Source organism: Platichthys flesus, chromosome 19 (assembly GCF_949316205.1).
Source record: "Platichthys flesus chromosome 19, fPlaFle2.1, whole genome shotgun sequence".
NCBI classification, from domain to species: Eukaryota; Metazoa; Chordata; class Actinopteri; order Pleuronectiformes; family Pleuronectidae; genus Platichthys; species Platichthys flesus.
Window position 1 is genome coordinate 15,057,970 of NC_084963.1, and position 12,183 is coordinate 15,070,152.

Below are 12,183 nucleotides of genomic sequence, written 5' to 3' on the forward strand. Positions count from 1 at the left end.
TGATCTGGTGTCATTAGGGGACTGTTGGGCCTTGGGTGAGGAACGCAGTCTACTGAGTGACGTTCTAGTTCCACAAGGACCCTTAGGCACAGGAAATGGGGGAGACTGGGATCGAACTGCCAACTTATGGTGTGTGGGCGCACCGCTCTACCTCCTGAGCCACAATGTAATTTACACTAAGTGCAGTGTTGATAATTTTATCTAAGTGAAGAATCTGAAGTCTTCATCCACCTCTGTTTAGAGAATATATAGAGTCGAGTTCAGTGTTAGACCTGCAGTGTTGTGGTAGCTGGATGGAGAGTTTTTATAATCTTATATCAGCAGCGTCGACATGATCACTTATCTGCAAACCTTATTCAGTGATCCACACACATGTTTCGATTAAGACTTTTTTTATTAAAAAATGTTACAAAACTAGGTACAAATGTCTAACGGAACATAATCATAACTTAAATAGATAAATACAGATGTCCACAACCGCCCGGGGCTCCGACAGAGGACACAGCTGCACCGATGCAAAACAAACGCAGGGACAAAGTGGCCACTTTCACCTTTGACCCCTCAGGCAGGTTTGATTTAGACATTACAGGGATGATGTCAGGGGGAGAAACTGACCCAGACACAGATACAGTTACCAAATCACACATTTGACAGTGATTCAATGAGAAAAGTAAAATAAAGCTGTTGGGAATAAGGAAAATCACAGATCGTTTGCGTCACAGTGTTAACACTCACAGACCAAGGCTGTGTGTCGGCTTTCTGCCATCCCCTCTCTCTCTCTTTCACACACACACACACACACAAACACACAGACACACACTGGATGCTGTGGTGCTTCCATGAGTGGGGGGGAGACGTATGAGAATGATGATGTTCTGTGGTTAATTCTCCTGGCAAGAACCTGCAGGGGGAGAAGGGGGGAAAAGGTTAACACAATGAATTCTGCTCAGTTTTTTTTTTGAATGAATTACATACCTATTCAATCAAACTTTATTTCAGGATCACAAAGGGTTTATAGAATTTAAAAGAAAAACAAGACATATACGAGATAAACCCACTATAATTTATCATTTCATTTCCAAAAGGCAGCTGATATGTGGGAATCCAGTGTTTGCTGAGCCTGGGTGAATCTCTTTCTGAGCGATAGCGATGACGATGCTGCTCCCTGACTCATCCGAGCGACACGTGAAATGTCTACATCAGATGTCCCGGAGGTGCCTCACGCGATGCAACGCCAGAGAACACGAACAGTGGCCTGGCACGACGCCATCTGGGAACCGGAGGCACAACCCATGAGCCTGGGCATGCAAGTTCTCCACAGATGAGGTGCGGCCGCCAAACGTGCAAAAGGCAATAATTCATATTTATCTCTCAGAGAAGAACATAATAATGACACTGGATACATTTTTCTTTCAAATCGTCAGTGAGAAAATGACCATCGTATTTTATAATATACCTATAATAAATATATATTTCCTTGAACCATGGAATAAACTAAATTCCTCTCCTCTCTGCTTCTGACTGTCAAGACATGTTTGTTGGTAGGATGAGATGTCTCATATTTTTTGCAGAGCTGGGAGCACAGCTTCAGTTGTTACTGCAGCCAAACAATGTACAGACTATAAATGGTCTAAAGATGATTGATAACAGATTTTCCAGCTAGATGGTCTGTGTTACATATATTCACAAATTATATAGATATTTTAAAGACCATAATAAATTAAATTTAGGACCAATTCAATATTCGACAGACTTGAAGGATTACCCAGTTCCAGACTTAAATAAACTTCCCCTATAGAAAACAAAATCTTTATTGTTATAGTGATATAACGGAATGTATAGAGCCACTCCACTTGGTGCATAGGGAAAACATTCATAAAAGAAAAAGACACAAGATATAACTTGGTCAGATCAAGTGCCATTGATCCTCACATGTAGTACACAGCTTTTATTTTGTCTGGTGATTATTTAAAAATATGGTGAAATAGCCGAATGGAGAAAAACATTTGAAACACAGTGTTTTCCTACAGACCTGGTGGTCCTCTACAGTTCTTCTAGCGCCACCATGAGGTTGATAATTGCAGTATATTGTGAATGTCTCAACATCTACTGGATGGAAAGCCATGAAACTTTGTGCAGACTCCTCAGGCTGAATCATCGTCTTAAATTCTGGTGACTTCATCAGGTCGAACTTCACCAATATTTTGGTTTGCGACCAAAAATCATATAAAAGAATCTTTAATGTTTTTCTGAAGTTCAGATTAAGGAGCAAATGTTTGATTTCACTAAGAGTTTGTTCCACTTTGATTGAACCGTTCGACGAATCACAGCCAAAATAAAGTTATAACAGTGCAGGCACAATATTTTATCATATTATTGGATTTTTATTAATCTGAGTTTTACAACATTTGATTTAATTCAATTATAGACAACTGAAGAATTTGACTTTTTACTCACTGATCTTTTTTAAATTGGAAGCACACAAAGTTTCAATGGCGCTCAACTAAATATCGGATTTTCCCTGTGCACCACCGAAGATCAGCCCGCGGTCACTCACATGTGCCAAGGCGCTCCTCCAGGAAGCCGATCTGCTCGCTGAGGGAGTCGATGCGGTCCAATTGCTGGAAGGAGTGGGACAGCAAGGTAGTCTTCTCGGACACGCCCTCGTCCAGCGATAGTGGGAAGAAGCTAGTGAAGGGGGCCAGGACCATCTGCAACTTCTGCACGGTGTGAGGAAGAGGAGGAGAGGAAGAAAAACCGATAAAAAATCTAAAGTAGCTAAAACAAATACTAATTTACCCTTTGTGCTTCTGGCACTGAACAAAGACAGGATTTCAATGAAAGAAAAAAGCCATTCAACTTTTTAAAAGGCTGGTCTGGCATTTCAAGGAATCTTTGGTTTGAACCAAGAATTTTACAATAAGGATCAGAGGTGTTCATGGAGAGCACGACCTGGGGGGAGTCAGGGTGGGTGGCTTTGTTTGTGTGTGTGTGAGTGTGAGAGTGTGTGTGTGTGTGTGTGTGTGAGTGTGAGAGTGTGAACCTGTTCATGTATTATTACCTTTTCCAGGAGCTCCACTCGTTCCCTCAGGCTCTGTACCTCTTCCGTCACGTTCTCCACCTGTCTGTAACTTCCACCTGTGCAGACCAAACGAATACAGACATATACATCAAGGTTTGAATCTCAGAAGTTCCCTGTGTTCAGCAATCTGTCTTCTCTCTTGATTCATGGTCACTGCAACGTTTCAAAACTACAAACCAGGAAAAAGGCTGCAAGAGCTGCAGGGAGGTCAGAGAGAAATTCAGGGCACAGAGCGGATATGGGAACGGGCCGAAAAAAGCTGATACACAAGCCCAAAGAGAGGGGTCACTAGAAATAGAGGAGGACTCATCCGTTCTTTCGGTTTCAGGGAAGCAGACTGAGCTTGGCTCAATCTCTCCCAGATGTGGCCCATTAATGAGTCAAGAAGGAGTTGAGAAACAGGGTGAGAAGGAAAAAGAAAGTAGAAAGAGGAGGAGGGGTTGTCTGGAAGTGACCCCCAGCAGACAGGGGCTGACGGAGCTGGAATGAGAACACAAGCGCTGGCCAAGAGCAGGGTGAAAAGGAGGGAGACGTGGAGGTGAAAAAGAGGAAGATGGATAGAAAGAAATGTTGTCCAACACTCCTCCTCCTCCTCCTCCTCCTCCTCCAGCAGCAACTTGGAGCAGTGTCAGAGCTTCAGGTCTGCTTTTAAACCTGTGTTTACATTTCTTCGATCTCTTCAAACATCTTTGAGCAGATAAAAGTGATGCAGCCTCAAGCAAAACATCTCCACTAAATATGAGGGAGTTCGGAGCCAAGCCTGATAAATTTGGCGCTCTGGCACTATTATAGACCTATATATCTTTCTTTTTTTGACATTATCCAAGTCAGCCTTGCCTTCAGATTTACAGTCACACACAATAAAAAAAAACATGCCTGTGAGGTTAAAAAGATTTGAGAGACGTCTTCTCTATTTCATGCTGAGTAAATTCCCCAAAGAGCGACAAAGCTGACTGAGAACAGGGATTCAAAAAAGAAGTCTGACTTGGGGTCAACGTAGTCGCGGTGGAGGAGAGGTTTGTGTTGTTGCTAAGACACTAGGTCGGAGACAACATTGCAACATTTTATGGCGTGTGTGGGATGAAAATATGTCTGTATTAGCATGGGAGCTCTATTAGAGGCAGATGTTTGCCTCGCTGAGTCCGACTGGTCCCCGGCTCTCGCCGCGCGGGGGCCCCGAGACCACGAGCCGTCTGTCTGGAGTCTGCACCAGTCGCAGTGCATTATTACTCACGGTACGAGTTGAGAGTGGCATAGCGCGTACCAAAAGTAATAATGGACCGCGAAGCTGGCTGGGTTCCTCTCTTCTGCTGCTGCTGCTGCAAGACACAAACTGTGTGAGCGCACGCCAAGGCCGCAACACGTCAGATCATTTACCCGTGTCGGTGTGGCCACCCACTGTTGCCTGGGTGGGGGAGGAAGGCGTTGCAGGAGGAGGCGGAGGAGGGAGGCTTTGACACGAGCGGCCGTCTCCGTCGAGCCTGAAGCCGTGCCTGCACGTGCACCGATAGCTGCCAGCTGTGTTCACACACTCCTGGTCGCACGGCCTCCGCTCGCTGCACTCGTCCACATCTGATAGAAAGGGAAAGATGGGGAAATAGTTTTGTTGTATGGGAATATGCACACAGAACTCATGTGCTTGTGCAAGTAAACGTGTGTTTACCTGACTGGCACTGGTGGCCCGTCCAGCCCAGCGGACAGGCGCACTGGTTGGGTCTTAAGCAGGTTCCTCCGTTCACGCAGGTTTGTCCACACACGGCTGTAAGACACATTTGAAGACAAGTGTGAGAAAGTTGTGGTTTCACTGGGAGTATGTGGTTGACTGTCTCTCAGCTGGATGAATATTATGGGAACTGGGAAATTCGCCAAATTTGTGAATAGAAATAGTAATAGCAAAACATAAAACCATAACCTGTCAAAATGTACGCTTTTAAATGAAATCAGTTTTCATTGTTACCATGAGATAAAGCTAGGCTAGCAGTTTGTCTCTGGTCCCAGTCTTTATGTTAAGGTACAAGTGAATTTACCCAAAATGGATCGGCATTGTGTTACCTTGGTTGCAGTTGGGAGAGTGAAGTCTCCGCCACCCCGGGCAACAGTCTGGGTAGAAATGGGAAGGTGACGTCAGCCGGCTCACCTGCCGGTACGCCACCGAGTACACAGTCCTGCAGAGACAAAACACAGACACCAGCAGACATTAGGGGGTTTCTGGGTAATCTCGCCATCAGCGCCTCCATGTGTGAGGTGGAACCCCTCCAGTCCCCCCCCCCCCCCCCCCCCCCGCGCTCTGTCGGGCTGCCAGGGCGCTGATGAAAGAACTGGAATTCTGTGGAATCCAGAAACCACTGAGTGTTTTAGAGATGAAATGTTAATGGAGGGAGGGAGTGAAGGGGGGGGGGGGGGGGATAAAGTAAAAAGTGAGATTTGCTGCAGTCTGCTGAGACCCTGGTATGTTTGGTTTGCGAAAGGAGATGCAGGGTGATAAACTGAGGCAAGAGGTTAAAAACTAAAAGTCAAAGCGACCATTTCAGCAAAGCGATGGGATGAGAGTAAGTGTCTGAGACCTGGCCACACAGTGTGCACAACAACTCAGAAGTGAAAGTGAACTTTGGCTTGTCAGGGAAGAGTTTAGAAAAAAAAAAAGGATTAAAATGGAGGGAATGTGGTGGGGGAGCTAGAAAGCATCAGAGCTGGAGAGAGATCGAGAGTTTGTAAGTATGGAGGGAGACGCCGTCCAAAATAAACAGAGGGGCAGTCTCTGCAGGCCGGCCCTTCATTTCCCGTAGTTACACAAAGTACCCAATATTTAGATTCCTCCCAAATATGTGCCATCATGACCCAGTTCTGAGCGAAACATGTTAGTGTGTGTGTGTGTGTGTGTGTGTGTGTGTGTGTGTGTGTGTGTGTGTGTGTGTGGTCCAGGTTTTACTCATGTTGTGGGGACCTGAATCTATTTAGCAAATATGTGGACTTCCTTATGGGGACAACAAGCAAATCATTACATTTCCAAATAGTAACTATGTTACCAATGTATGCCAATGTAATGTCCTCTGAACTGTACAATCACTTCATACTATGTACTTATATAGTATATAGTATACTGATATATTTACACTAGGGATCACAAGGAAACAGCCTTTAAATCCTGTCTTTTTCCTGAACATAAAGGAAAATTGACAAATAAATTCACTTTGCGTTGACTTAAGACTTTTTCCAGCATAAACACTGGTTACATATCGCTAATTTTGAAGAGGCAAAAAAACTTAGGTCCTGGTCAAAGTTAATGGTAAGATATGAATTGTGGTTAGGATAAGGCTAGGTTTGAATTGGTTAATGTTAGAGATAAGGTTTTGGTTTGACTGTAAATAATTAAAGGAAGACAACGCAAAGTCCTATTAAGGATATCTGAGCAGACCTGTGTGTGTATGTGTATGTGTGTGTTTGTGTGTGTGAGGAAGTCAAGATCCATTTATGGCTTCTTTCCCTTCCTAAACATGTAGAGCAATGTTTACCTCTTCATCAAATAAACATCTTATCACGGCTTCATCAGAACACAGTTTCGACACTGCTTTGACCGCAGTCCTCATGTGCCCTGAACGCCTGAACGTGCGGTTCAGCCAACATTATCTGTGTGTGTGAGTCCACCTCCGTGTGTGTTTGTTGTGTTTGTTGTGTCTGTTGTGTTGTGGCACGGGGAGAGAAGCTCGTCTTACTTGTAAGTGCTGCAGAGGCGATGCCCCTGACACACGGTGATGTAGGGCTTGTGCACCGGTTCAACGTAGGACTCCGTCGCCATGACAACGCTGTGCCGGAGGTCTCGGCCACACACCCTCCTCCTGCAGAGAATAACGGGAGACGTGAGAATCAAACATTAAAAAGTGATCGGGAGCTCCGAGTTTGGGCTGCAAATAGCATCTGGGTTGAGACGAGAAGTTTTGTGAGGGATGGTTGGATCCTAGATTGTGCCTGTAGGATTCAGAAAGCTGGAGAAAGTCCAGATTAAACTGTCAATGTTTTTTTGGGGGATTTTAGCCTAATTGCTCCTGACTAACCCTTGTTATCACTCGTGAATGTGTCAGAGTTAAGAGCTGATCTTTGACCTCTTCGGCTCCACTTGACCTTTCGGTTTATTTTGAAAGTGACAGCGTGAGCCCGCGGACTCTCCCTGAAGCCACCGGAGCTGTGGTCCCGAGAGAGAGGGCACTCTTAAATATCTAAATGTAATTTGACGGATTTGTATACATTCCCGGCAGGAGAGAATGTTGAGTGGAGAGAAGACGTTGCCGAAACAAACAGAGCGAGTCTGACCGACAACACAGGAAGAGGAGAGAGTGAGCGAGCCTTTACCCGTGGTGAGCGAAGAACTGGGGAGTGCCCATCACATGGAGGATGAGGAGGGAGGAGGAGAGAAGCAGCGCTTGGTACATCGTCTTCCTCTTTCCCACGTTCCCCCTTGCTCCGGCTCTCACACTCGTCTCAGGGCCAGTTGGAGGGAGGAGGAGAGGAGGATGATGAAGGCGAGGGAGGGGGAGGGCGGGGGTGGCTGGATAGAAGTTAACGTCTCTTAACGTTTTCCTCCAGGAGGATTACGACTCCAGCTACCTGTAAACGAGAGGAGGCGAGAGATTAGGACAGATTTTGGCACATCAGGGGTCTGAGCTGAGAAACGAGGTGAACAAGTGGACAGCTCCTAAAAAGTTCCCACAGAAACATAAATGGAAAGTTCACTCCTCTGCAGCCACAGTTCAAAACTCCTTTTCTTTTGAAGAGCAGTGAAAGGATGGACGCTGACAGTCAGCTGTGACATGTCTGTGAGACCATGCAACCACTCTCAGAAGCATGAGTGCACATTAAATCAGAGTTTCAACCCTGAATATGAAAGAGGCGGGAGTCTTCAGGTCACACTGTGAAATGAAAAATGTGCTCACATTAGTTGGATGAATTTGAGCTGTGCAGTAGGAACACCATGGTATTAAAAAGAGCTGCAGTGGTTTTTCAGTTTTTACTGATCACTTCAAAAGAAAGAGCAGAAGTGTTGGCCCCATATGAACCGAAGCCTGCAGCCCCAGATCTTTTATTTATCAATTGTGTCATCACTTTGTAATTCCTCTTTTTAAAGCTGTTATAAAACTAAAGTTATTATTAAGTTATTATTCTTATTATATTCTAAACTGGGACTTTTCTTTGAATTAAAATGCCAACCAACAATTGAGTTACATCACTATTTTTATTAGCATTCCCTGCTTTGGTCATATCTATTTAGTTTTTACACTTAAAATATAATCTTTTAGGGTTTGTCATCATTTGTGCATTTCTGAAATTCTAACCTCTTTCTAACTTTTTATTTTCATCATAGATTCAGTGTCTTTCCCTCGTGAGCCATTTTAAAGTCTATAAAACGGAGCGTGTGTTTTAGGAGGCGTGATCTTACGTGTTTAGTTGCACTACATCCTCAAGTCTGAAAGAGTTTTATGAGCAGCAGTAAAGATCTGTTTTCTGAGCTGATCTCAGGAGAGGGCCACAGCTCAGCTAGGTGAGGTTAATGTTGACACCACACACAAGGCAACACAGGACCCCAGCAGAAGATAACATGCTGCTGTGGATCGACTGAGTTAGAGTAAGTCAAGAGTAAAAGATGTAGAACTTTGGTTTTAATGGCTGAACCTGAGTCAGTCATGAGTTCTTCTGGACATAAGGAGGCTGAACTCTCGCTGACCTGCACCGACCCCGAGACGAAAAGACAAAAGACAGGGACAAAAGACAGAGAACCCTCCGGATGCCTTCACACCACACTAGATTGTTACATACTGTACAGGATTAAAAGGAGTGCTGAGCAGGCGGTTTGTGAGGAGGGAGAGTAAGTGTCACACTCAGCTTATTGGAACTGCTCCGATATTGTCCTGACAGAACCCCTAACCGAATGACCTCCACCGTCGGCATTAAAGCCAGCCGGTGTGCTGGCAGGTTGACTCCTCTGAGGTGATGCAGAGCCTCAGTGGACGAGTCTACATGTCCCTCTGATCCCATTCTGACACGACGCCTGGAGACACGCACATCTAAAGCCGGTGTTCATTGACAAATTACTGCAGCAAGTGGGAGTTTGAGGGCGGGAGGGGGCTTTGAAGACAAAGTGTGTGATTTGATTGTGTGTGTGTGCGGCGCTTGAGTGCACATGTGTTACAATTGGCAGTGTCACAAGGTGCTGCAGGGCGAAACTTTTCCCCAGAGAAGATTATACTATATGGGTGTGGCGTATAAAAATACCTCGGCTGTGGGATTGGATTAAGGCGGTTTTATTATGATGATGTAGTGTGAAGTTGTTCAAACATTAAAAACTCATGTGACTCTTCACAAATCAAATGACTAATGGTGCTCAGCCTAATAAATTAGGGGATAAGAATAGTTTTACAAAATGGAATCAGACCTGCATTTTTTTTATTGATTTCTCAAATGTACTTTTACCAAAGAGGTTTTATTTGATTGCTTCTAGCTGTTACTTATGTTTCTTTTATTCTTTACTCGAGCAGTTATGTTTAGGTGATATTGTTTTATCTGCTGTCTATGAGTTAAAATGTTCATTATGTATTTCTTTTGAATTTTGTGTTATAGAATTTGTTGACTTTGGTTTTAAATGACATTGTATTAATTGGCTTCTTGCCTACTGACTCATAAGGAGCAAGTTCTATAGACACATGTACTCATCATACTCGCCACGAGAGGGCGCTGTTTTACAGTCCTGCACATTGTCTACAAGGGGACTTTCACAGCAGCACGCTTCACTCTGAGCATCGTCTCACGCACACGCACGCAAAGTTACATGCACACTCGAACTCGAATAAAGAAAAATACGCAATTGTAAAACAAACAAACAAAGAAACAAACACGTTCCTTCACTGACCGTGAAGAGATGCGGCAGGACACGCGCGCACATGCCAACGCGGGGCAATAATATCCGTGGGTGCGCATGCATGGAGACATGAATGAACACAAACCGTGCACGTGAACGATCCGCTTCACCTACAGTGACTCCAGCCCGAACCCAGGGGTTGAGAGCAGGAGGCGGAGAGAGGGTCCCGGTTTAATCCGCTGCAGGAGTGTGAGGGTCCGGTGATGAGGAGTCCGCTGCTCCTCAGGTTTGTCCTGCGGCTCACACTCACACAGCGTGGGGGGTGATGGAAGCACCTCCTCCTGATACGAATTCTACTTCTACTTCTAAAACTATTGCTATAACTACTACTACTACTACTACTACTACTACTACTATACTTGTGATGCTCCAGCTGAGGGTCCCAGCTCAAACTGCCTGTACTGAGAACCCCCCTGTGACGTCAGCACCTCACTTCTTTATTTATAGCCTGAGGAGACGATTCCAGCACTGAGTTTATGGGCTGATTAGTACAGAGTCAATGCAGAGGGGGTTTACGCACGAAGCTGATGTAAAATGGGACTGAGCAATAAAACAATATCAATAATGTGCATCGCAATAAAACTTTTGTCAATAGCTTCAGAATAGTTCATCTGTGTGTGTGTGTGTGTGTTTGTGTGTGTGTGTGTGTGTTCATCCCCCAACGAGAGGGAAATCCCGGTGCATTTAGAAAAAGAGAGAAATAAAATAAAATATTTTCTTGGACATGTGTCTGTGTTGCACTGATACAGAATGATTCTGCTTTAATTGCTGAACATGTATGCATGACCAGTGTTGACACTCCTTTTGACCTTACTGGTCATTATGGGGTTCCTTCCTAACATGCTTCCAATCTAATAAGTGAATATCTTTCAAAGTTATATATTTTTTTTGTGTTAATTCTCTTTTTGTTGCTTGGAAAGTGAATTTTAAGAAACCTATCTTTTAGAATAAAACACTTCCTTGTTGTCAATTTCTTATTTTGAATTAATTCCATTAATAGCTTTTATGGTGTTTCTTTTTCTTTTTTTTTGGTCATTGCTGATGTGCCCATCATTCTCCTTGCTTAACTTTAATTATGCTTAAGGTCAATCAGTTCAATGAGTATTAGACAGGCTGGAATTAATGAATAAATGTAATACTAAGCCAAGAAAAAGAAGTTAGGCCTGTATTTATGTCATACTTTAGTTAACCCGTGCAGAGTAATAATACTACATGGCCGTTAGTCCCATTAGTAAATGATTACAGTTCACAGACCCTGAATTAAATGTCAATTCTCACATTTGTACAGAAATGTGTGATGATCTGTTGTGGCACAGCAGTATATTTTACAGTAGCACACATAGTGCAGCAATATGCACATAATGATTCTTCCACTGTTACACAAGAGTCTAAATCGACAACATTATATACAACAGTGTTGCACTGTAGAACTGACCCTACATTATAGTATCTGACCTTTGTGGATAGGTTGATATGTTCAGCTTGTTAGTTTTGTTTAGCTGAACATGTGGTTGTTTCATAATCATGTATCAATAATCAGTATTCCATCAAAATAATTGAGCGAGAGCCAAAATGAAACATTTCAACCCCTTGAAAATTGAGAGTATAAAGGAAAATAGGCTTTAAAACCCATTTGTACTTGACATACGAACCTGGAGATGAACGAAGTCTTTGAAAAGCGTGAAATAAAATGAATGAACAGTAAATTAGAGAATAATCTTACCCTCGCAGTATGGGGTCATCGGGTGCGTGGGCAGGCTGAGCGGCGGCCCTGGGCTCGAGCCGCCGGAGCGGTGCATTAGAGGCTTCTTCCATGGTGCCAGTGTCTTTTAAAGCTCTTCTCGGTGGCTTCATGTGGAAAAAGGAGCTCTCGGGCTGCTTCGAGGTGCTGCCGGTGACTGGACTGGTGGCAAATGAAATGTCTTTGGGCGTTTTTCACTTGCTTTTTATGCAGGGCTTCCTGTGGAACGCAGGAATTGGACGGACAATCCCAAAGCGGACTTCCTGTGAGTGTTCGCCGCTGATAAAACCCCACTCCTGCACAAACACTCTCCATCCTGCTCAAACCGCCTCGCAAATCTGATTTTTTGAAGCATGTCTCTGCCTCCCCCAACAACAACCACCACCACCATTGTTGGGCAGTCCGACATCTTGAAGGGGGCAGTGAGAGGCTCCAAACAGTCCTTCACAGTCC

The 12,183-nt window shown here is 44.2% G+C and overlaps 1 protein-coding gene across 2 annotated transcripts; it reads right to left on the reverse strand.

Annotated features, from left to right (window-relative positions):
• Window positions 1-375: 375 nt before the first annotated feature.
• On the reverse strand, window positions 376-11,893 carry egfl7 (EGF-like-domain, multiple 7). 2 transcript variants are annotated; one of them, XM_062412161.1, is made up of 9 exons: window positions 11,713-11,893; window positions 7,430-7,684; window positions 6,796-6,918; window positions 5,135-5,247; window positions 4,746-4,841; window positions 4,460-4,654; window positions 3,062-3,138; window positions 2,558-2,720; window positions 376-901 (listed from the first exon to the last, which is right to left on the reverse strand). In XM_062412161.1, exons 2-9 carry the CDS (start codon window positions 7,507-7,509, stop codon window positions 882-884), a joined length of 867 nt encoding a protein of 288 aa, XP_062268145.1. In that variant the 5' UTR covers window positions 7,510-7,684; window positions 11,713-11,893; the 3' UTR covers window positions 376-881. The 2 variants fall into 2 exon arrangements, with proteins under 2 accessions (XP_062268145.1, XP_062268147.1); XM_062412163.1 differs by lacking the exon at window positions 11,713-11,893 and adding an exon at window positions 10,075-10,091.
• Window positions 11,894-12,183: the final 290 nt, after the last annotated feature.

What these genes read in the sequence shown, in the direction of transcription:
- egfl7 (XM_062412161.1), bottom strand. Translation starts at nt 7,509, where the DNA reads ATGTACCAAGCGCTGCTTCTCTCCTCCTCCCTCCTCATCCTCCATGTG. An exon ending in CAGTTCTTCGCTCACCACGG is followed by an intron (nt 6,919 to 7,429) that starts GTAAAGGCTCGC and finishes TATTCTCTGCAG; the next exon opens with GAGGAGGGTGTGTGGCCGAG. An exon ending in GGGTGGCCACACCGACACGG is followed by an intron (nt 3,139 to 4,459) that starts GTAAATGATCTG and finishes TGGTCTGCACAG; the next exon opens with GTGGAAGTTACAGACAGGTG.